The 23,382-nt window shown below is 50.0% G+C and overlaps 2 protein-coding genes across 4 annotated transcripts; both read right to left on the minus strand.

Annotated features, from left to right (window-relative positions):
• Positions 1 to 1,976: 1,976 nt before the first annotated feature.
• ORAI2 (ORAI calcium release-activated calcium modulator 2) lies at positions 1,977 to 12,760 on the minus strand. Of its 3 annotated transcripts, XM_027472608.3 has the most exons (4): positions 12,601 to 12,760; positions 11,970 to 12,096; positions 9,610 to 9,850; positions 1,977 to 4,387 (listed from the first exon to the last, which is right to left on the minus strand). In XM_027472608.3, the coding sequence occupies exons 3-4, from the start codon at positions 9,838 to 9,840 to the stop codon at positions 3,842 to 3,844; spliced, it is 777 nt and encodes a 258-aa protein (XP_027328409.1). In that variant the 5' UTR covers positions 9,841 to 9,850; positions 11,970 to 12,096; positions 12,601 to 12,760; the 3' UTR covers positions 1,977 to 3,841. The 3 variants fall into 3 exon arrangements, with proteins under 3 accessions (XP_027328409.1, XP_027328410.1, XP_021133563.1); XM_027472609.3 differs by lacking the exon at positions 11,970 to 12,096 and having other exon boundaries at positions 12,601 to 12,720; XM_021277888.4 differs by lacking the exons at positions 9,610 to 9,850; positions 11,970 to 12,096; positions 12,601 to 12,760 and adding an exon at positions 4,987 to 5,889.
• Positions 12,761 to 14,588: 1,828 nt separating this feature from the next.
• Positions 14,589 to 22,759, minus strand: PRKRIP1 (PRKR interacting protein 1). The gene is made up of 6 exons (XM_027472611.3): positions 22,567 to 22,759; positions 21,894 to 21,972; positions 20,344 to 20,444; positions 19,489 to 19,574; positions 17,614 to 17,681; positions 14,589 to 15,320 (listed from the first exon to the last, which is right to left on the minus strand). The coding sequence occupies exons 1-6, from the start codon at positions 22,684 to 22,686 to the stop codon at positions 15,205 to 15,207; spliced, it is 570 nt and encodes a 189-aa protein (XP_027328412.2). The 5' UTR covers positions 22,687 to 22,759; the 3' UTR covers positions 14,589 to 15,204.
• Between the last annotated feature and the right edge of the window lie 623 nt (positions 22,760 to 23,382).

Below are 23,382 nucleotides of genomic sequence, written 5' to 3' on the forward strand. Positions count from 1 at the left end.
GGAACCAGGCCCTCATTAAAAACAAGTGCATCACTTTTATATCTACTTACGTGTTTTAAAAGGAGATCGGTAATATCTGTGCGAGCTTTGATAAAAAGAAAAGCACAGATTAACCCAAAGAGGATGCTGGAGGACTTCAGCTGCCTTTTGAATAAAAATTCAGTCTGAAATCAACAAGTAGCATAAAACTTAGCACGTTTACCCAGTTTCACTCAAACGGTAACCGAGATACGTGCGTCGTTCTGTATTAAATATCGCTCATGCAGAGATAAAACAAGGCCAGGCCATCAGAAAGGCAGAGGTTTGCTCTTTCCTGGCGCTTCACTGAGTCAACATCGTGGTCGAGGCAAGCTCCGAATCACATGCACGGGTGCTCACGGGAACTTTTCTAAATTCAGCCAGTAAATTATTACTGGGGACATTTTCTGGTCTCTTCTGCACCACTTTCAAACACCCTGTGAGCAGTCAGAAGGTAAGCAGGCTGACCCCCTTGTGCTGGGATGCAGATTTCAGGTTGCAGCTCGGGGGGAGGTTATATGTACGAGCTGGAAGATAACGAAGCTGTGACAGGAGGGAATCCTGAAGGCTTTTTGTTTGGTTATGGAAGGGAAAAGAAGAGAAGGGACGGGGTGAAATCCCACGTAAAGCCTTGGAAAGGTAGGAGGAGAGCGCGTGGTGTGAGCAGCCAGCCCTGCAGCTGGCCAGGCACCCAGACCCCCAGGCAGAGCCCACAGCCCAGCCTCCACTGGCCCCACAGCGAGCTGCCCTCACCCTCCTAGCACCAGGAACACCAGGGACAGCCCCTGCTGGACCCACACCACCAGCCCTCTACAAACGCCACCAACCCCAGCCAGTGGGCACCCCCGGCTCCCTCCTGCACTCGTGCCCGGTCCTGACCCCTGCTGCGAGGAGAGAGGAGCCCACGCCTGCCCCCTGAACAAAATCACCCTCCCAGGGCACGGAGCTGCTCCAAGGCTGGAAGACCCCACAGCAGCAATGATGCCCCAGGAGTGACACCGACACAAAGGCACAGAGTGCCCGAGGCTAGACACAAGACAGGACACGGTGCTGCCAAAAGAAAGGCATCGCCGTGCTCAGCTGCTGGGAATCCTGCTGTCAGCCACAGGGGCAGCAGCAGGAGCAAAGATTTTCCGGCACCAAAGCGTGGAAACTCCAGTCTGGACACGTACGGTGTCCCCACTCCTTCCTGGATTAAATTTGTGTTGTTTGCTGATACCACGGGTGATCCTACTGCAACACAAGTCTGGGCCCAGCAGCAGTGAACGTGTCCAAAGGTTAGAGGAAGAGGCAGGAGAAGCAAGCACTGCTGGTAGAAAGGAGGAATGAGAGGAGCTGCAGCACGAAGCGATGGGGCACCTGGAGAGATCCCAGGCACCAAGGAGCAAAAATACTCCCATGGAAGGGGAGAACTCGGAGCCCGGAGAGATACAAAAAGCAAAGCAGGGAGCAGAGCTGGCCGAGCACACGATTACAATGATTAAAGATTGTTCACCCACGGGAAACCATCTCAGACTCCCTGCTGGAGTAAGGCGATCCCTCTCCAGTCGCTGCTCGCTGCCTCGAGATTACTTTGAACCCAATCCCACCAAAGCCTCCACTAATTGTACACCCAGCCCAGTCTCTGCTGCCTTTCTCCATTTGCTGAAGTTTATTTGCAAAGACATGGACTTGGCTGCTTCCAGACGAGCCGCACTGCTGTCACAGCACCACGTACACGCTGTGAAATTTCAAGCCTTTTTACTACAAAAAAAAGGCACGACACTTTCCTCCACAACTAATTTCCAGCCCCGTGGGCTCCGCAGCACACACAGAGCCCTATTCTTCCTGCTGTTAAAGGGAAGCACAAAGCTCAGATAAGGAATTCATCCTGTCTGGCCCGGCTCTGGGCTGACAATAGGAATTCTGTCGGTAGAAGAGCCCACGCGTGTAATGCTTGGCAGAAAACTCAACTCCGATTTCGTTACGTAAACCTTTAATTTTTTATTTTGGTAAGAAGAGGAGGAAGAGAGGGCAGGCTCCCGGGGAGATGGCATGAATTTTGTGACCACCCACTTCCTGGAGGACACTCCTCATTTTTTGCATATGTGCATAAGCACAGCCCGGGCGTTTCACACACCAACTATTTCCTTTGCTGCACATCAGCCAATATGGTACACGCCAACTGCGGCAAGAACAACAGATGAAAGGCACAGACACAGCGCTAAGCAACTCGTTCAGCAATGCTCAAACCTGCATGTAAACAAGAGAAATTGGAGTTGGGTTCCCAAGGCCCTCGTCAGAGAGAAACACAGGGATAGTCTCACTGGGATTTGCGTGCGCTCTCCACTCCGGGCAGCTGACATGTAATATGCTGCCATTAGATTTCTCAAACCCCAGTGGAATAAGGGACCAGAGATAAATAGAACATTACAAACATCCGTAACGATTTCGGGAACCTATAGAGCCTGGGAGCCTAACTGCAACGCTGGAGTGCAGAGCAGGAAATCAGCAAAGGAGCAGGGCTAAGGAAATGTGCTTCTTGCAGCCCTGGGAAAGCCTCCCTTGCCCTTAAGAGAGCTGATGACTGCAAAGCACTTCTCTCCACAAGGTTACCACAAATCATAAAACTATTTTTTTACAGAAGTTTTCCCCCAAAGGGATGCTGGAGCATTCACAAGCTTCCCCTGCTAAGCAAAACGAACGTGCAAGTGTCTTTTTTTCTGCTGCTGGAAAAGAGTCAGCTCAAGTGGAAGGTGATAGCTCTTCAGTGGCACCCAGATCTCCAGGATCCAGCTCCAGACTCGCCTGTGCAGCTCCAGGTTCCCCCAGAGAAGCTGCCTGCCTTGGTGCGGGGAGGAGGAAGCATTCCTTTCGGACAGGTGAACGTACAGCTGACAAACACTGATGAAAAACACAGGACTGGGGCTTGTTCTCTGCATCAAGCCAGGAGAAAGACATTGAAACAGCACACAACTGAAAACAACACAGGGACAATTTCCACAGCCTGCTGTCACTCTTTACCTCCTTGAAACTTCTCTAGTCCTTCAGAATTTTGTCTCGTTAAATTCCCCGTCACTGTTCTGTTTTAGGAATGTCCTTGTTAAAACAAACACCTGTAGGCCTTCCCTGGGCACTCCTGCTTCTTATTGGAAAAAACCCTCCCATGATCTCGGCATTCGTTCAATCTAGAGTGACAGATGCTGCTGGAGAAATTACGACAGAACTCAGCCCCCTGCAATTCAAATTTCGACCTCCCCAGACATAAAAACGTAGTAAGGAACAGCAAGAACAGAACATAAAAGCTAAGGCTGGTTCCTCCTGGTTACGTACTCATGGAACGCTTGCTTTAGAACCGAGGTGATGAACATTTCTATTGTGCTTTCCTGGAGGTCCTCAGGTTGGAAGCAGATACCTTCATTAACCAGCACAGCTCTAGAAATAAACTGCCAATTAATTGCTGCTGCACTGACAGCCGGGGAGTTCTGACACGTGAGACAGGTCCCACACACACACACAGCCTTTGTGGACAGCTGATGCAGTTTTACTTTGACAACTGAATGTTGCATTTGTAAAAAAAGAAAAAAAAATGAAAAACATGAAAAAAAAAAAAGCAGATTTTTGGCTACTTGTACCAACGTAGATCAAGACTTGATCTCGAACTCCACAACAGTGTCTACTTAAGTACAGAAGTGTGTAGGACCAGAGACCCCAGCATCTGAAACAGCACTAGAACCCACAGCTAAATACGGCAGGCAATTAGCATTTACATATTTAAGCCTCGGGACGATCCATCCCCGTGTGTCTCACCGACTGGCAGAACGGGCACGTTGCTCTCAGCCCCTCACACCACCTGCATGCCTCTGTCATGCCCGTCTAACTGCACTTTGAGTTTGTGGAGCTCCTCGATCTCCCGGTTGTGGCGCTCCGTTTTGTGCCGCACCAAGGAGCGGTAGAAGTGAATGGTGAAGACGACAAAAATCAGCCCCACGGGGACCATGATGATGGTGGAGACCAGTGCCGCCTGCCAGCCCGCGTGGCCGCTGGGCTTCTGGATGGTGACGGTTTCGTTTTTCTGGATGGAGTCCACGGGCAGGAATTTTATCCAGCACAGAAGCACCACTTCTGCGAGGAAGAGGAGGATCCCCAGCACCGTGGAGAAGCCCCACGCCAGCTCGATGTAGGGATGCATGCGCTCGTGGGGGGATTCGCTGATGGAGTTGAGGTTGTGGATGTTGCTCACTGCCTCCACGTTGGGCAGGATGCAGGTGCTGATGAGAAGAGCGAAGAGATGGACGGCCACCAGCACCGTGGTGCAGGCACTGAAGGCGATCAGCAGCATCTGGGGGTACTTGTACTGCATCTCCAGCTGCACCTCCACCATGGCAACCTGGGGGGAAAAGGAAGAGAAGGCTGCTCGTCAACAGCTGGTTTTCCTCTTTTCAAGGCCTTCATCCAGGAAAGCATCTTTATTCAGAAGACCACGTAAGGTCAAGTGCACACTCGAGAGCTTTTTGGAGCAGCCTGGTCCCGCTGACGATGCGCTTGCCCCGCCGCAAGGCTCACGCACACATTTCCACGCTGCACTTTGCCAAAATACCAGCTCTCTCCTTGCACCACGAGCTGCCTCAACCCGAGCACACGACAGAAGGAAGCCATTAGATGAGAAACGTGGCTCGGAGGCAGCTGACAGCCTGCTAGCCTGCCTGCCACGCTTTCTTCTTCCGCTCACCGCTAGCGGTTGCGGCGCAGGAAGCTTCAGCTTCACCAGTGTAAAAAGCCAAAAGCAAGCAGCCCGCCTGGCCAGCCGCCAGCAAGGCGACACCACCTCCCAGGGGAAGCACGTGAGCTACTCTATAGTTTAAGTTACTCCACAGTAAAAATAGCTGCCTTCTATTCTCAGAACGCGGCGTTCGTTTTTATTACGCGCATGCCTGGATACCAGTCACTGACATCCCCAAATTTCTCCCTTGGGGTCTAATAACTTACTGATACGTTCAGCAGAGGTGGACAGCTACAGGCGTGTTAGCAGCTGGGCTCTCGTTTCAGGAAAGGCTCACAGCACACAGGTCCCTGAAGCTGTTTCAAAAGAGCCTCAACTGCACCTTCAGTCGAGTGCTGTTTAACAAACAACAAACGCAGGAGAGCGGCGCCCCTCTGGCACCAGAGCTGCAGTCCTGCTATGGGTCTGTAGCTGCTTTAGCACAGGAATTTGTTAAAATACTTCACCCGTCTATGAAGCAAGCCAGCACGTGTGTTGCTGCCTGGTGTCAGCCCCGACAGGGCTGCAGGAAGCTTTTGCCAAGGGAAGCTACGAGATAGTGGATGGGAATACCCAGCGCTGCCCTCTGGTAACTCTCCAGCATCACTTGGTGCAGCCTGCAAAATCTCTGGTGACCCCAGGCAGCCTGCTGCTCCATTGCACCGTGTGTGTTAGGGGAAGGAGAAGCTGATCGAGGACACCAGCCCCAGCCCAGCACCTCTCAGAGCTGCTCCGGGGAGGGAAACTTGGCACAAGCGGCTGGATTCCAGGGTGGAGGTGGATTCTGCACAACAGACATCACCGCTTCATCCACGCTTTGTATGAGCAGCCATTTCGGGCTCTGTACGGTGATCCGCACCATTCACTGTGGCATTACTTGTTAATTAGCGTTAATTTGATGTTATTAATGTTATTTAGGCACTACAATTAAAGTACGCTCACACTGTCCCCGTTGGTAGCCCTGAGAAGGATTTAAGAGGGTGGAAGCAGCACTGGCACGACTGCTGCCTCACCTGGGTTTATTCTGAGACCATCAGCAGCCTGAAGGAGGGGATCATGGTCAAGCCTGAACACATCTGTCAGCACCAAGAGATAACACGTGCCGGGGGTAGAAAACAGCTTCCACACATCTGGATTTTACACCTACGCCAGCTGTAGGTGGTATTAGAGACACCAAAAATACAGTGACAGCTCTTGGATATCCCCAGCCACTTGTTCTGGTGATGCATGTGGGCATGGAATTTAATTTTTTAAAGACTCCTGTCTGCAGATCTTGTCAAATAGCGGGGAAAATAACGCAGGACTGGCTTCACCATCTACTGCAAGCGAGGTCCGTCCAAATACAACGCACACAGTGCCTGGCACGTGTTCCCTTTGCAGTTCCCTGGGTATTTCTTGGGACCAGACTTACCTTCTGCTGCACGGCTCTGTACAATCACTGGTACAGCGCCGTGCTCGTCAGTCACCCGCCTCACCAGGGACAGCTGCAGGTATTTTGTGCATTATTGGGTGCTGTAATACCCCGAGACACAGCATTCAGCGAGCTGAATGGGAACCGTACCTGCATGTTCAATTTATAGCTTTATATGAAAGCTGAAAGCCCGGCTGATGTCGACATATCAATTCCTGGTTGTTACCCTCCGCGTGAGCAGCACTTTTCGGCTAATTGGATGTTTCCTCCCAGACTAACCTATTCCCTAGGGCTAGCTTCAGCTGTGCAACGCGATGAATTTTTAACACTGACGGATGGCTCAGTAAGAGGTATTTTGCAGGAAAACATCAACAATCCAGAGGGCAGCAAGGCAGAAAAACAGATCATTTCACCCGAAGGAGCACGGGGAAGGGGAGCGAGCTTTGTCACCTTACCCCACTCGGGCTGTCACGTCATTGCCTGACCGGGATAGGAGAAGGAGGACAAGCTGACATAACCCATTTAAAAATCATTAAGTATGCTGCTTCGCCTGTAAAACTATTAATGTGTCGTGTTTGATACAATTACAGCCCCTTTTATGCTAACCTCTTCCCCAGGGCTTGACTTTGCGAGGCACCGAGCACCGCGCTGAGCAGCCGCCTGTTTCAGCACAGCCTTAAAATTAAAGCCCGGGGGTGGCCCTGCTGGACTCCAAGCTCGCAGGTTTGCTGAAGAACCATGTGTTAGGAAGGTTTTTAGGTTAGGCGGAGGTTAAATTCCAGGCGATTGTGTGGGTTTTTTCCTTCGAGATCCCCGTGGCCCAGATTGGCCACAAAGAAGATGCTCATCTTGAGAAATCTGGTCCAGCAGAGATAATGCCAGGGGAGAGGATGACAAACGGCTTCACACAACACACGGTACATTCACACAGATGGTTTGGCAGCCTGTAACAACAATCGCTCGGGTCGATCTGTTGGATTTTTTCCCCCCTCCTTTTCTAAATCCAATACACACCCTGGAGGAATCGGACAAGCATTGAGAAGACCGGCCAGCAGCGGCAGCTCTTATTTCCATCAGGAAAACGATGAAGGAGATTTCCTAAGCTCCCTCTGAATCTCCTTCACCCGCAGCCTCCCTGGGACGATGCCGGCAGCCACACGGCCCCCTCCAGGCAGACCTGGTGCTGGGAGGCTCCCCCATCCTCCTGGCCTGCCAGAAACACCGCAGCGAGCATCGCCTAACGAGGACGGCTCGCACGATGCTGCCGCCTGTCCAGAAGGAGCTGGATCAAAGCCACCGCCTGTTGATTAAATCCCCATCAGCTTGGGATCATTTCCAGCCAATATGGAACCGGCTGGAATCGCACACGCTGACAGGGAAGTAAATAAAGCAATAGCCAAGGCCCCTGTGACATTTGTTTACACAGCTAAGTGCACACAGGGCTTCAAGGAAACTATTCCACTCTAAATAACTCTGCTGCTGCCATCAGAGCCAAAGAGATGCTCTTATTAGAGTCTAAACATCCCCATAGTACATGCCTAGCAAATTACCAGCAGAGGAATAACGAGGCAGGGATGGATACGTCACCTTTCACTGGATGGCCCAATGCAGTCAGCTAGGGAAAGGCTTGCTAACAGAAGAGAATCCCTTCCAGAAAATGCCTTATTTTCTGAAATACACCAGTTTTGGATCTACTTACATTAAAGCGGCTGTCTCTAATTCGCAATCCTTCCACCTACTTGATAACTGGCTTTTAAGCTGCTAAGTGCCCGGCAGACAGCACTCCTGGGCACCAGCTCTGGCATGCCCACCGCGGCACGAGACTCCTCTAAGAACTGATCCAGGAGCACCAAGTACACGAGATAACCTTGGCAGGTAGCTAAGTGCCTCGTAACCAGAAGTCAAACGGGTAACTGTGTGTGTTTGCTGGGCCCTTGCAGCAGCTCTGTGTTTTCAGACACAGCCCAGCCCTGCAGGGTCCTGGTGACACTGGCATCCAGGCAGAGCCATCTGCTCACACGCGATGCTTCGGGGCTCACCGTGCTACAAAACAGCAATTCAGTGCTCACGTTAAAGGGCACGGTCATGAACAACTCCTGCACCACTCCAGGAACCTCGAGGCATGAGGGACCAGCACACGAAATGCTTTTTAGAGTAAGAAAGCTTCAGTGGAAAGAGACCTGTGGGAGAAGCCAGCTGTGTCAGGACGGGGAGGCTCCTCCTGCCCTGCTTTGATGAGCATCACATCCACACAGTGAGGAGAGAGGGACCCCAAAGCAACCCAGCTCCCCTGCCCTGCAGGCTGCCCCCCCTCATCTCCCTGCTCACGCTCCTCCAGCTTCCCTTTGGGTGAGCGGCTTCGTCATCCGAAAGGGAACTCACCACTGCGATGCTCCGGGGGTGGAAAAGCAGGCGTGGGAGCAGCTTAAAGCAAACAAACAAACCAAGCCAGCTACCTGGAAGGTTCCCAAAGCCGGCCTGCCCCCCTGCAGCTCACACACCGCGGGCTGCGGCATCTTCCCACGCGCTGCCCTCCGCGTGGGCGCGCTGAGCGCGCAGACCTGAGCAGCGAGCCCGTTTCCTCAGCAGAAAACCTCCTGAAACAGGCTGCAGCCCGCGCTGCTGCGAAGGAAGAACCCGAGGGGAGGCAAAGAGGCTGCTGGCATCACAGCCCGACGGCGCTCTGCTAATCCCACGGCTCGGTTCCCAACACCAGACCGTCTCTCTGGGTTGTTTGCACGCTCCCTGACACGGTTTTGACCTATGCAAATAGCTCCCAGATAACAGCCGAGTGCCGCACAGAGCAAAGAAAGGACTGGGGATTATTCCCGATAGACAGTGCTGACAAAAATACACCGGGTTTGGCTCCCTGCAGGCTGCCCAGCCCTCTGACGCCGTGCCGGAGGCTGCGGGGCCTCTCACAACACGATCTCTCCGTTCACGCTATGCAAATTCCTCCCTGGCAGGCTGTGACCCAACCTCCACCTTATTTTAGGCACCGTGACCTGAAAAAAGCACATACAGAAAATAAGATAAGGTGCGGGACCGCAACGGCCGAGGAGCTCCAGGAGCAGACCAGGTGCAACCTCACGTGAAGGCAGCCAAAAGTGCCCAGCCTTGGGGCCAACGGAGAGCCCAGCAGCACCAGGGCAGTGCTGAGGACTGTCAGCAGGATGGGGACCAGGATTTTTAAAGGTCTGCTTTGGGAGTGCGTGGGTGGATCATTAGGCAGCTCATGTCTGCACGCTGCCTCGAGAGAGCCAGCCTCAAACTTTGCAGCAGCCAAACCAAAGCCCACAGGCAGATGCCTCCTCCTGCTCCTCAGAGAGCAGCAGCACGGCCTGCTTCTTGGCACGGACAAAACACTGCTGATTAATGGGGGATTTTACAGAACCAGAACTTCCCCCATCCCGAAAGCGTGCCCACAAAACAAACCTACCATCGCAAATCCAGAGAGCAGCGCAGAGGTCCTGCTGGAGGCTTTCAGCTTGGCTCGGCTCAGGTACAGCTTCCTCCACGACAGGGCCTGCACGGAGTGGTGGTTGGATGTCACCAGCTCCAGGTAGCTGCGGCGCACCCAGTCCCGATAATCCATGCCCTTGGTGCCGGGCTCAGAGCAGCACGCGGGAGTGGAAGGGTCCACCGGGACGTTTAATTCAGAACTCATCATGGGAGAAGTGCTGGGGAGAAACAAGAGGCACCTTCAAAAGGAGGCAGCGGAGAAAGGACAAGCATCAGCCACTGGAAAAGCTGCTTGAACACTGCTATCCTCGGCCAGCAGACAAACCATGGAGCAAACGGTATCACACTTATAATGCACCACCCAGGAAAACAGCCATCTGTGTGCTAAAAGTGACCATGAGAACCAGGCACGACTGCACAAGCAAGCTTGGGAACCGCTCCAGCAGGGGGGCAGGCAGGTTGCACAGCACCTAACTTTTTAGTTCAAAGCTGGCATCTCAACTCTCCCCTTTAATTCCTCCTCGCTAATTTGTTCTCCATAACACTTTGGAGACAGACTCCCCATCTTATCATTTCCTTGTAATCTGACGGTTTGATTTCCCACTGCATCACCCATCACCTCCAAGTGAATCTTGGAGAACCAAGGTGACTCCAGCTGTCCAGGGACTCACTTCTTGCTTTTCCTTCAGAATTCAGGTTTTCCCGTTAAACTACTGCTCGGTTCACACGGGCACAAGGCAGGAAATAGGCCCAGGCCTGAACGCTGTGGGTGGTTAACAAATGATTCCCCCAAGCTCCTGCAGTGGAAAGTTCAATTTCCTAAACTATCCGCGCTCCGCTTATCATCCACATCTGGCCGAGAATCCTATTCCCTTTCTTCCCCTGGCAGCTCTTAGCACGTGGAGAGGAAAAGACAATTCCAGGAAGAAAAGCGGGCTGCCTTCCAAGTGCTCCGAGTGTCTTCAGATCCCAGAGATTACACCACGATAGGGGAAGGGCCAGGGGGCTAACGCCACCGCTGCTGGCAGGAACAAGCACCAGGTCCCCGCAATCCCCTCCTCGCCCCACCACGTACCCCTGCTGCTGCCTGGCTCGTTATCTCCGCATCATCTGCGGATACAAAACAGACTTTATATTTTGAGTGAGGACTTCCCAGCTTTGGCAAACATCTGGAAAGAGCTAACTCAGTCGTCTGAAGAACAGAAACCCCGATCCTCTGATTAATCCTCACACCCTGGGGTCTGCCGTGACCACGGTGGCACGCGAGGCCCTGCTGGCTCTAAATACAGCTCCTGGAAGGAGGAGGTGGGAGCCCAGAATCACACCCGGCGTGGCACTGATTAGCCCCAGCACCACACCTCTAGGTCACAAGCACCTTGCTGAGTGCCTGAGAGGAGCCCCCGCCCTGCCCGCATCCCCCCTGCTCCACCCAGCTCTCGGCAAACCAGGGCCATATGGAGACAGCTAATGAATCAGTGTTTGCTGCGAGATTTGAGGAAGCAGCACAGATAAGAGGGCACCAACAGCCCACAGCTCCCAGTGGCACGACTGGAAAGGAACAAAGCTGTCCCAGGCACCGTAACCAAGATCAGGCTGCAGCAGTGCAAGATGTAGGATTGCCCATGCCCCTGGGGAGTTTTATTTCTGTGAACCTTCAGATTTCAGCTCCTCAGACACTGTAAGGACGGCAGCAAGAGCATGAGACTGCTCTTTTCGACAAGGCCAGAATTACAGCCCTGGAGTAGTCCTGGATGGCTCTTGAAAAGCTCAGGAGCAAAGAGCTTTCAAATGATAGCAAAGAAAAAAAGCAAAGGAACTCACAGAACACACAAACAGAGAGAAAACCTCCCTGCCTGGCCCTTTCCAGAATCACCTACTTATGGCAGAAAACCCCCCTCTCCCCCGGCCCCCCGGGACGAGCAGAAACATCCTGCGAGCAGCAGAAGTCTGAAGCTGTTTCCTGTGATGACATCCTGTGTGAATTCTGCAACGTATAGCGTGGGGAGAGGCTGCTGGCTTTGCCTCCAGCTGGGACGCTGACGGCCTCTACCCTGATGCTGATTTTCCACGAAATGCACAGGAATTTGGTATGCTGGGAACTCCAACCCGGGACAAATTCCATTAAAAAGAAAAAAAATAAAATAAAAAATCCAGAGGTTACAGAGGGAGAGCGCGAGCACCCAATCGCATCCGCGCCTCCCCTTAGAAAAACAAACTGGAAATACCAACGAGGCTGAATTTTGACTCGAGAGCTGCTCCCAAATAAACAACCAACTGGGGAACAAAACCCCCCGGCGCCAGCACAGCCCACGGGGGCAGCGCGGGGGCTGCTCTCACCTTGCTGCCCGCGGGCATGGAGGGGCCGGGGGGCGAGACCCAAGGAGAGCAGCTCCAGGCACAGCTCCAGGCACGGCTCCTGCACCTCTGTGGGGTTTTGTTCTGGGGGCACTGCCCAGCCGGTTATCTGCATGGGGGGGGGGAGTTATTGGGGATATAGCACACCTCTGCCTTGGTGAGCTGGACGGGGGGAGGATTACCGGGGAAATATCGTGCTCCTGGCTCTGTTAGCCAGACGGGGGGAGAGTTATCAGGGAAATACCGCACTCCTGCCTCAGTTAGCTAGACGGGGGGGGGGGATTATCACGGATATATCATGCTCCTGTCCCAGTTATCTGCACGGGAGGCGAGTTTTTGGGGCAATACCGCGCTCCTGCCTGGGTCAGCTGCAGCAGGGGGGGCGAGCTATGGGGCTCCCACCCCAGTTCCCCGCCCGGGGGGGCAGACACCGTGCCCACCCCGTGCCCACCCCATGCCCCTGCCCCACCATCGCGGCAACGCCTCGCACCCGCGGCACCCCCACCCTCAGGCCGGCACCGCCCGGGGCTGCGGAGTCCCCCCCCGGGACCCGGGACCCCCCCCGGTGAGAATTGGGGCCCCCCAGCCCCTGTCCCCCCCCCCCCCAGCTCACCGCGGAGCCCCGGGAGCGGAGCCGCCGCCGCCGCCGCCGCGCTGCCAAGGCAACGCCGGCCTCTGCCACGTGACCCGCAGGAAACGGGAGGTGGCGGGAGAGGCGCCACGCCCCGCGACACGTGACCCGCGCCTGATTGGGCGAGGAGGTGGGGTGGGGGGCGGGGCCGGCGGGAGGCCACACCTAACTCGTGGGGAGCCACGCCCATCACTCCGTGACCACGCCCACTTTGCTGTAGCCACTCCCCCTCTGGTGGAAGCCCCGCCCCCCGGGCCCCCTCCGGCCCCGCACTCCTCTAGAAAAGGATCCAGGACAAGAGCTTGGCTTAAGCAGGTCCCGCTCCTGGGCTGCTTAAAGCCCTCGCGTTATTGCTGCTTTTTCGGTGCTATATTTGGAATAGGAAGCAATCATAAAATTGTTCCTCTTTTTACTACATTTCCTCATTTTGCTCCACGGACAGCGCTCTCCCCGTTCCGAGGTCACACGGCGTTCACACGTTGGCATAACGAGGCAGCATCCTTCGAGCCGCTCAGTCGGATGTTTGTGTATTCTGGAAGACACGACGCCAACAACCACGACGCGGCACAGCAGCTTCAGAATTCACACGCACCACGTACAGATCCTGCTGCTAAATTCAGCCACGGCAGCAGAGAAGACCGTAAGGCAGCTACCACCTTCAGCAACACATTTCTTTGCTTTTTAGGGATTTCACACACAAACCAAGCGCTCCTCGTAAACGTAGTGGATGAATAATTCAGCACGGGTACCGTGACATCCTGAGGAGCCGGGGTAAGGCCATACAACCTGAATTCATTTCGTTTACCAAGGCCAGCTCAAGTCCATCTTCTTCCCAGCCGAGAGAAGCGTGTCCTCGTGCAGCACATCTGCTCCTTTTCATGCAAAACAGCCCTTATTTGTTCAGCTCAAAAGCCTGACAAGCTCAGAGGCAGAACAGTCTTTGTTTATTTGCGAGACTCTCACTTCCTCTCCGTCCACAAAAGCCAAGAAACATCACAATGTTTTTACGGCTCGTCCTACAACACAGATGTATCAACAGGGCTCACCTACCCGAAGGGGGATTCAAGTGAAACGGTTCTTGTAACTCATTTCTCTCCACAGAGCAACTGACAACTGCAGAACATCCGTTCTGTACCTTAAGCACCAGAGAATGAAATATTCACAGCTTATTCTGAAGCACATGCCTCTACAGAGATTTCACACACATTTCCATGCAGATCTCCAATCAGGGTGCTGGTGGGGAAATACATCTTGAATCTCACAAGTTATGCAGCTCTGCAGTCCCCGGGGAGGTACGAGGGACCCAAACACAAACATCACTTGCACTTGATCACATCTGCTTCCCCACCGAGAAGCCGATTCATAAAGCCAGCTCAGACAAAACGTCTGAGTTCTGGCAGCACTGTTCAAAGACTAAATCCAGCAAGAGATTCTCCCTTTTCATTGTTTTTGCTTTAAATTATTTGGCATTAACTAGAGCTTGAGAAGTAGCACCGCATTCTGGGTGCCGAGGTCTTGGGATGAGCACATCTGAAAGATGGCAGACCCTTCTAGCTCAAGATACACCAAAAAGACAACAACCTAAATTACAAATAAAACCACCACTGCATACGCTTTTCATTTAGGCATCAACAAGTAAATATGTATGTGAATTTTGTGATTCTTACCAGGGAAACCAAAGCTCAAAGCAGAGGGCTCAAGCAGAGGGAACGCCAGGCGTCACTACATGAAGTTTAGCACAAGCACAGCGATTCCATTCCAAGCCTTTCTGCCACAGGATTTGGAAGCTTTACACATAATCTTTTGGAAAACTTTGATTTGTTCCAAGCAAAAAGCATATGAAATGTGGCTAACCTCTTGCTGTATTTTCACATGTGTCAAGTAACTAGGTCTTTCTGTTCCTTCCTGCAACACTGCAAGCACCTCTTCATTTTACTGAAATCCTCTTCAAATAAAAGAAGACAGAACAATCTGACACATCCCTTTTATTAATTTAAAAAACACGGAAGAAAAGTAATAGGGAAATTTTAGCAATAAAAAAGGGATCCTGCTTAAAAATCTATACAACTTGTCTAGCAACATAAACTGATTTCTTTGGGTTAGAGATGACCCCATACAAACCCCCAAATTCAGAACACTCACAGTGCAAGACAGTCTGGCTACAGACCACTTTTCTATTTCAGGTTAAACTCTGCCCTTAGATTCAGGTATCTGATTGCTACCAGCTTTGACAAGAGTAGATTACGTAGCCCTCACAGTAATATTTTCCTTAAATAGTAATGGAGATGTTTTAGCTTTCAGAAAAACACTCTGGGCCATGTCAGAACGAACTCCAGGGTCACAGAGACTTACAGCTGACTCTTTAGAGCAAACAGAGCAGACTGCACAGCAGTTATACAAGCAATTAAGGAAAAAATCTCTTATTTGGCATTTCTCTATCAATATCTCTTGGGCCTGCGACGTGAAGGTCATTCACCGTTAAGCAGATAGAACGTACGCCAATGGGTTCCGCTTGGCCGCGATGAAAGGCTTCATGCTCCTGGATGTAAAGCAATGAACAGTGTTTCCAGCTCTCCCTGAGAGGCCTCATCCTCTTCCCATCACAAAACTTGGCTCTTCGGCATCATCTTCCTTCTCTTCCTCCTCCTTGCTATCCTCTTCATCATCCTCGCTGCTAGCTCGCTCTTGAGATTGATCAGATTCTAAAGACAGAAACCATATGAATCAATAACGTATTCCCGTGTGTATTTCTTGTTAAATAGTTCACAATAAAATAGTCTCAGGTGCTCAGCAAACAGCTATTAGATCACACTAATTAGTATGAATGGGTAACATGTCCCATGTGCCTTCCACATTACAGATCTCACAACAAAGTAGTCCCAGACACTACTGAAACGTGTTAGGCTTTAGTAATTCTGCTGAGTGATGTAGAGCCCTGAATATCAAATTCTCCCTCGGAGAAACATTCCCTGGCCTGCACCACTCAGGCTGCATTACCACGGTGCCAAGACATCATTAAACAACTCCACCTCCTATTGAACGTTATTTCAATCAGAGGTAGTCAACTGCAGAAGCGATAGGTTATCTCCTTCCCAATCTCACCTCTGCATGTCGGCATGAACTTTCAAGTATCACAGAGTACAGTCAAAGAATGCAAACACCGGGAAGCCGCCTGCCAGGCTCTGCATATTTCAATGCCTGTCCAATTTTACAGAAACTCCATAGGGTGCCAAGACCTTTTACGGGCTGTTCAGTTTATTAACAAACACAGGAACCCTTTAAGGTAGGTGCCAGATTAACTAGGATCATAGAAAACTCACGATGCCTGCTAAATGGCCAGAAGAGGAAACAGCTACTAGAAATTAAATAATGGGTATGGAAATGGCATGAAGCGGGACCTAGATCTAGCAGCCTTCCTTCTGCTCCACGTAGCTCTTGCACTGGTTCTCAGACCAAGTCACACTCAGCTCAGGCTCTGACCAGTTACACTTCGCATTTAGGATTAGCTGTCTGATGCCACCACGTGGTGAAGTTAGATATTGGCATTTTAGATTAGGCAACTATCAAATTCAGCACCAACCTTTATTCTGAAGATTTTTACTAAGTAAAGATGAAAGATGGCAACTCACAAGCTCTATCTATTCATTCATTAAAAAAAAATAAAAAATAAACGCTTGCCTACCAGGCCCAACAAATACAGTTCCATTACTTTGTAAAGAACTCTCAGACCTCAACCCAAGGCAAACCAAACTAGAAAAAGACAAGTCTGTTCTCAGTAGCCTAAAGATAGCTGTAAGTGCTTCCTAGCTCCACCAATTTATGTATTTAATATTTTTAAAATAAAGAAACAAAAACTGCAAAAAGCTAAGGACTGTTCTAAAGACAGGAGTTTGAATCCTGGCTTCCAGATGACTTGTTTGTGCCGAACAAAAACATTCCAGCCCAACAACTTGCACGCAGCAGTCCCAAACCACAGTGCCAGTCCCTGCCCAGCTCTCCTCTCTCCCAGCCACGCTCTGAACGGATGGACAATTCTGTTCTGCTAAGCCTCACACTTAAATTCTCCTCCCAGTCACAGTTCATGACCAAGTAGCTTTTAAAAACAAAACAAAAAGCACTCTGCTACACTCACTTGCTGTCACGAGTATAATTTACCTGCTGATTAATTTACCCTCCCATGTTTACACGGAAGGCTGGCAATGGTTCAGCTGAAATAGATCCAACTTCGAAAAGCAAAGCAGAAAGAAGGCAGAACTGTCAGACAAATTAATGTTCGAGCAGAATTTATTGGGAGCTGTGTTAACTCCAAGACTTACTGAAGAGGCAGTGTGCTAATCCATAAAGCACAACTATTTGAAAAAGTGAGATATAATATACTCACTGAAAGGAAGCAGTGAGTGTTCAAAAATTTGAACAAACATTTATACTGGCAGCGCAGAACGTTCACTTCCAGGACTATGGGAGAACAGCAGCAGTCTGATTTTTCATGTTTATTTCTATGTGAAATGAAATAGTTGTGTACAACAGATGACACCACGGTGTCTCAATTTCTTGCACACAAAATCATAACTTAGTTTCTTGCCGTTGAAGTTGTGCATTTTCCCTCATTTTCCCATATGCATTTAAAAATATTTCAGAACAGCCCTTAACAATACCGCCTTTTTTTAGTGCATGTTCTAAATTCGCAGCTTGTCAGAATAGCTGGGGTAAAACACCCACTATCAATGAAATCAGACTCCAGCATTCGTTGTCCAAAATATTCCCTAATAAGGGGAAAATATTCATAAATAGAGATGTTATTTGTAATATTAAATCTCAACCTAGAGGGTTTTCAAAGAGTACTTTTGAAATATTAACAAAAATATCAAGCTTGATACTCAGTCTTCCCACCCACCTTTCAAGAATGCTTCGGACAGGGGGTGGAAAAAACCCTTCTAAGGCTTCAATTAGGGAACAGAACCGAGTCTTGAGAAAAGAAAACCAACTCCTACTGACCTTTTTCCTGTTTCTTTTGTTCAAGTTTATTCTTCTTAGCTTGCAGTTTCTTCTCTTTCAACTTCTGGCTGAAAAGCAATGAAAAAAAGACTCATGAAAATTTAATATTGTAAAGCTTCTGCACATTGTAATCATATACTGATTAAGGACTTATTACAGACATCTTGGAAAAAGACTTCAGAGGAGAAGTTCAATTCAACTTTGGCCTCAATTAAAAATTCAGTCAGAGTAAAGTTAGACATAAGATCAACAGAAACATTTCTATGTTGGTTTTAGTTCTTATGGAATTTTTTTTTGAAGTCTATTTCCTGATGCCACTACAGCCAAAACTATGTGATACACAAGAACATCCGAGAACACAAGAAAGAAGAAAGAAACGGAGATGCCCCCACATTTTAGCTACCTAACCTAATAGAAACACAGAAAATGGTATCAAAACCCCAGACTGCTATAATTCAACGATGAAAAAAAAAAAGACAGTAATACATGCTTTAACTGAAACAAACAAACAAACAATCTTTGATCTTCATCTTTGGCTACGCTTAATCATTACATTGGGCCCTAGAAGTAACACGGGGGTTAAGAGGGGATTTCAGTTCTGTTTGCCTAGCCAAGGTAATAAGGCAGTCTAATGAAAGACTCTGGGCAGAGCAATTTGGGATTCATGTTCCTCTCACAATGCAGTAAGTGGGTTCTCTAGAAAGAGCCAGGTACCGTACCTGTGAACTCGGGACAGAAGAGATTAAGTGAGTGAGATTAAATTAGAGGGCTGCTACAGGGCACAGTTGTTTGATACCTACACTGTTAGACTACTCTGCAGAAGAAGGGAGAAAGGAGGTGTTTAAGTGTTCAGGCAGCATTTGCTGTTTGAACAGTTGTTCTCCTTCTCAGCCAGGGAAAAGGCAGCAGGCCAGATCTGACTTGCTGGCCATCTGTTGGACCACACCACAGCTAAAGTAAAATGGCACCAATGTTGGTGTTGTGAGCATTTCTGTTAATATGCCAGTGAGTCACTTTGCACAGGCCTTTCAGCAGCAACTCTCAGCTACACAATTCAAAATGCAAAATGCTCAAAGAAACAAAAGAGAAGCTGCTCAGGGTCAGAGGCAAGCCGTGATATCCTGCAATTTCTGAAAGGTGTGATGGCACAGACTGTGGAATTTAAATTTTTACATCACCGCATCAACAATTCTCAGACCATTTACTGAGAGCACCAATCTTGTAACTGTTTTACTTTGTCTAAAACTTAAGAAAAGGAAGGATTCCATATTTCTTATTTTTTCCCCTCTAACTTAGTAGACTTAACCTACCAGATTTACCTCTGAGGTAGGTAGAAGCAGCTACTGATTTTAACAACACCGCACTCGTAAACAGCCATTCCCATATTTACTGACTGAACTGGTCTACTCACACAGTGTACAGAGGACAGCATCATGCCCCATCATGCTCTGCTGCTCCAAACCCACATACACACCCATTAAGCAGCACCCATTTTTGCACTTAAGCTGCTCGATGTCAGCTGTTACAGACATTTATTTAAGCCAGACGTACATACAGACCTTTTCTGACATCGTTAAAACAAACATGCAGCACGGCGTGTTGCAGTCAACACAAGTGTCAGCAAAAGCTGCTCAGCCAAAGTTATCCTGCTAGCTGTGGCACTGAAAATAAACCACGCCAGCAAAACCTGTCAAGTTTACAACTGCCTTTAGAAACCAAACAATGACATCTACAAAATTAATTTCCACAGCCAGAGTTTTTGTCTGACAGATGTAGAAATAGAGTGAGAGTATTTATCCGAAGTACATAGCTACAGATGAGGCACAGGGCATGAGGTTTTCCATGTCAAGCCTCCTGGGAACAATCTGCCCTTACCGCTTCCTTCTGCGTTTTGCTGTTTGTTCTTCTGCAATCATCTTATTCCTCTCCAGTTTCTTCTGGAATTCCTCATCTAGTCTTTGCTGTAATTGATCACATGTTATACTTCGGTCACAACCTAAATTAAAATACTTCTTTTCAAAATCATGTCCTTTTAGGGAGAAGTCTTTTCGCAAAATACAGAAGGGAGCTTTGCCAGCTTTTATCTGGCTTTCTCTTTATACGAAAGCCGTAATCCTAGGACTTCTGTACAGACAGCATTTTTAACCTGCAGCCTGAGCCAACCAATGAAGGCTTCAGAGGGAGGAATCCTCACCAAAACAGATAAGCAACACTGGGCTTTTGCCCTAAAGAACGTGCCAAAAAAACCAAGAGGATAATTTGAGACAAACATTAACATATGAATCAAAGGACTCATCTTGGCCAACAGAGTATAATCTCTTTGGAGGAATCGATCCTCTACCTGACCAAGACTTAAAAGAAAGCCTGATTCTGTGCACACGTACTTGCTTTGATGCTGTCTGTGCAAGACAGTGAAATTAGGGATTTCCTTTCATTTTTAGACATTTTTAAAAGTTTTTAAAACATTTACAATCCAACATGAGAACACAAACATTTATATGCTGTTTTACTGTGTGCTAGGACCCCCACTAAACAGAGGGAAGATGGAGCAAGTCTGACACAAAACACCACATGTTTCAGTGCTGACAAAAACACCACATATCACGTATTCCTGCACTGTTTTGCACTGATGGTGGTTTAGAATTTAATTGTTTGCACATGATTTTACAAGAAAAAAATGCAGTGAATACAAAATAGTCATGGGAAAAATATAAAGAGCGTCCTACTGACCTTCTCAGCCATGGCATCCATGAAATCTTGCCTCTGGTACTCTCGGCGACGAAGATGCCGGTACACATGAAACTCCCCGCTGCCAGCTCCAGCACTGGAACCTACAATAAAAATGGGTCAATCTGCTAGAAGATAAAATATACCAGAAATATACCAGATGTTCACGTATGGCTATCGCTAGATGCTGAGGGGCAGAACATACAAAAGGGCACTGTAAGATGAAAATCTACACGCACAGTGTGTCTCTATTTTATATAAGATCCAATCACTCACAGTCAAAAGCCAAACTGAGCTGCAAACCATACACTCGTGGTTCACTGCAGTTTCTGTTGATCAAGGCAAACAGCAAAACATCCTATCTTCCTCACAGAGAATCCAGCCTTAGCTAGACACCAAGGCAGTAAAAGAACTAGAGATCAAACGTGCACACCGTGGTCTTCTAGACAGAGGTGAACTGAAACATCCTACTAACGCTGCTTCTGCTTTTCAGCATCTCATACCAAAAACATGAAGGTCAACAGAAAGGTGATAAACCCCATCATGTTACAGTTTCCCATACAAGACAGATACCACTGACAAATTTTATCGGTTTCTTCACGAACAAAATCCCTGTAGCTCTCTCTTCTTGGCATCAATCTGCATGTTAAAAGCCTCACAGGAGCTTTCAACATTGCACTCCCGTCTATCTCTCTGTCTCCTGAGCTATTTCTCAATGCAAAGCACACAAAAACATGCTCAAAAGAAGTCACCTAGTAACTCAAACGTAGCAGCTGGGGCTGCAATAGGGGCGCTCCTGATACCAACAGAATCCCAGCGTGTCGAGTGCTCTCAGAAAAACAAAACAGTCCAACTGAAGCACACAGAAAAGCTATTTGGAAAAGCCATGAGAGAATTACAGTAAGTACAACAGGTTATTCTAAGGTGTATAAAACCTTTAGTCCTAGATCAATTATTCTGAAATAAGAACAAGTCAGACTCTGGAAAGGATCAAAAATAAGGACAAAAGTTCCAAAGAAAGACATAACTTCCATATGCAGATAGAGTTTACACCACAAATACCAAATCTAATCCCTCCAGATAAAGCAAAATGTACACAGAATACTTGTGCTGGGTTCCTTGCACAGCTGTCAGCTCCCTTCCCGACCACACACAATCACATCCACTGCACGTCTGTTTCTCGCTGCCTGAGATTCAGACTCAAAGCAATCAAAAAGAGGGACTTCATACTTAGAAGTTTTCAGAGCGCTCTCACATCTGTGGGAAAGGCAGACTTACGTATGCTTTGTCATCAATACAGCAACAGATTATTTCTTCACACACAGCCCGTGTGCTGCAGCACCAGAGGTGTTGTTCTCTTCGTGTTCTGACAACCAGCAGTAAAGCAAAACCCACAAACCAAGCTTGAAAAAGCAACTCGAAAAGCACACTTTATACCTCTTTTCTCTCGCAAAACGAGCAACAACAAACAATCACCTCTGGCCTTTTCAGTTAAACAGTTCCTAAGCTTAAGGTGGACGATCCTACAGCTAACTGAAGAATAGCATCTTTACCCATCACGTCTCTAACAAACTCCGGGGGAGGTCGCGGCGCCCATTCGTTCAGTTTCTCAGGAATCGGCACGGTCTTCTCCTGCAAGAACAAACCAAGCAGTCATCAGTATCCTCTAGGAGCAAAGTCTGCAATTTTAGGACGCTGTTGAAGGGTGGTACATGCACAACAGCCTCTTCCCCCAGCCGGCAGAGCCCAGAAGGAGCAGTCTGTGGAAATCTTTATGCACAGGGAGGAGGCAGAAAATGGGAATTGTGAGGTACCCTCTGCTTCCCTCAAATTCAGGCCTGCGGGTCAACAAACCTGCAGAATGGGAGGATTTGGGAGTGTCTGCGCTTCTTTTTAGCACGGAAAGTAGAGGGAAAAAAAGGCAGCACCTCCAGGCTGGTGGGAACTGAATACAGCACCAGGAGCCTGGGGACAGCTGACGGGCGCTCCTGCACCTCCCCTGCCACATCTCCAGGGGACGGAGAAGCCAGGGGGCAAGGTCAGTGGGAGAACCACCTCCGTGCTGCCCCCTCAGCCAGCCCCCATGCGGGGAGGGCGAGACCCCGTCCCCAACACCTCACCTCAGCACCGGGACCCCCCCCCCCCGCTACGGGCACCCACAAAAAAAACGGCTGTGAGGGAGCCCCCTTCCCCCCTCCCGCACAACCAACAAGGGGGTCCCCTCACCGGGTTCCTCATCAGCCTCTCGAGGCGGAGGCGCTGCTCCTCGGCGGCGCTGCGGGGGATGACGAGCGGCTGCGGCTCCTTGCGGGGCCTGGGCGGCCGCGGGGCCGAGGGCGCCGCCATTTTGCCTCCCGTCCCCGCCGCGCCCCGCCCGCCTCCGGCCGTCACCGAGCGCGACCGCGCCGGGGCTGCAGCGGCGCCGCCATGGCGGGCGCGGCCGGGAAGATGGCGGCGGGGCTCAGCCCTGCCCCTGTCCCTTCAGCCGTGCCTGTGGTCCTCAGCCCCCTCTCCGTGGGGCTTTGGGAAAGGCGAGGGAAGGGTTACGGCTTGCCCGAGCCGTTCCTCAGCCTTTCAGCAGCCCGTTGTTAGCTGCTGGGGAGGAAAAACGTGTTACATGAGGGACCCCCCCCCACACACAGAAACACCTCAGGGGCTCCCGGGCACGGGGAGGGCTGTGAGGAGGAGGCAGGCGGCGGCTCCCGGCCCAGGTGCAGCCTTTTTGGGGGTTTTCCTGAGCCACTGCTGTGTTTCCCAGTGCTCACCTCTAAGCTAGCTTCCCCCAAAGCTTCTCCCAAAGTTTACAGGTGCTTGTATCCCCTCTGCTGCCCCCAGCTCTCTCCATGCTGCAGCTGTGCTGAGTTGAGGCTGACTCCACAAAACTGACCCCATGGGACGTGTTAGCATCCCCCAAATCTGCCGTGCCAAGCTCTGAGCTCAGCCCCCAACAGCAGAGCCCGGAGCAGGGAATTCAGAGTATTTCACGCAGGCACCCTGGCCCCAGCCAAATCCCAGCCCCGTGACAGTGTAAGCGATACAGGA

Source organism: Anas platyrhynchos, chromosome 20 (genome assembly GCF_047663525.1).
Source record: "Anas platyrhynchos isolate ZD024472 breed Pekin duck chromosome 20, IASCAAS_PekinDuck_T2T, whole genome shotgun sequence".
Classification (NCBI taxonomy): Eukaryota; Metazoa; Chordata; class Aves; order Anseriformes; family Anatidae; genus Anas; species Anas platyrhynchos.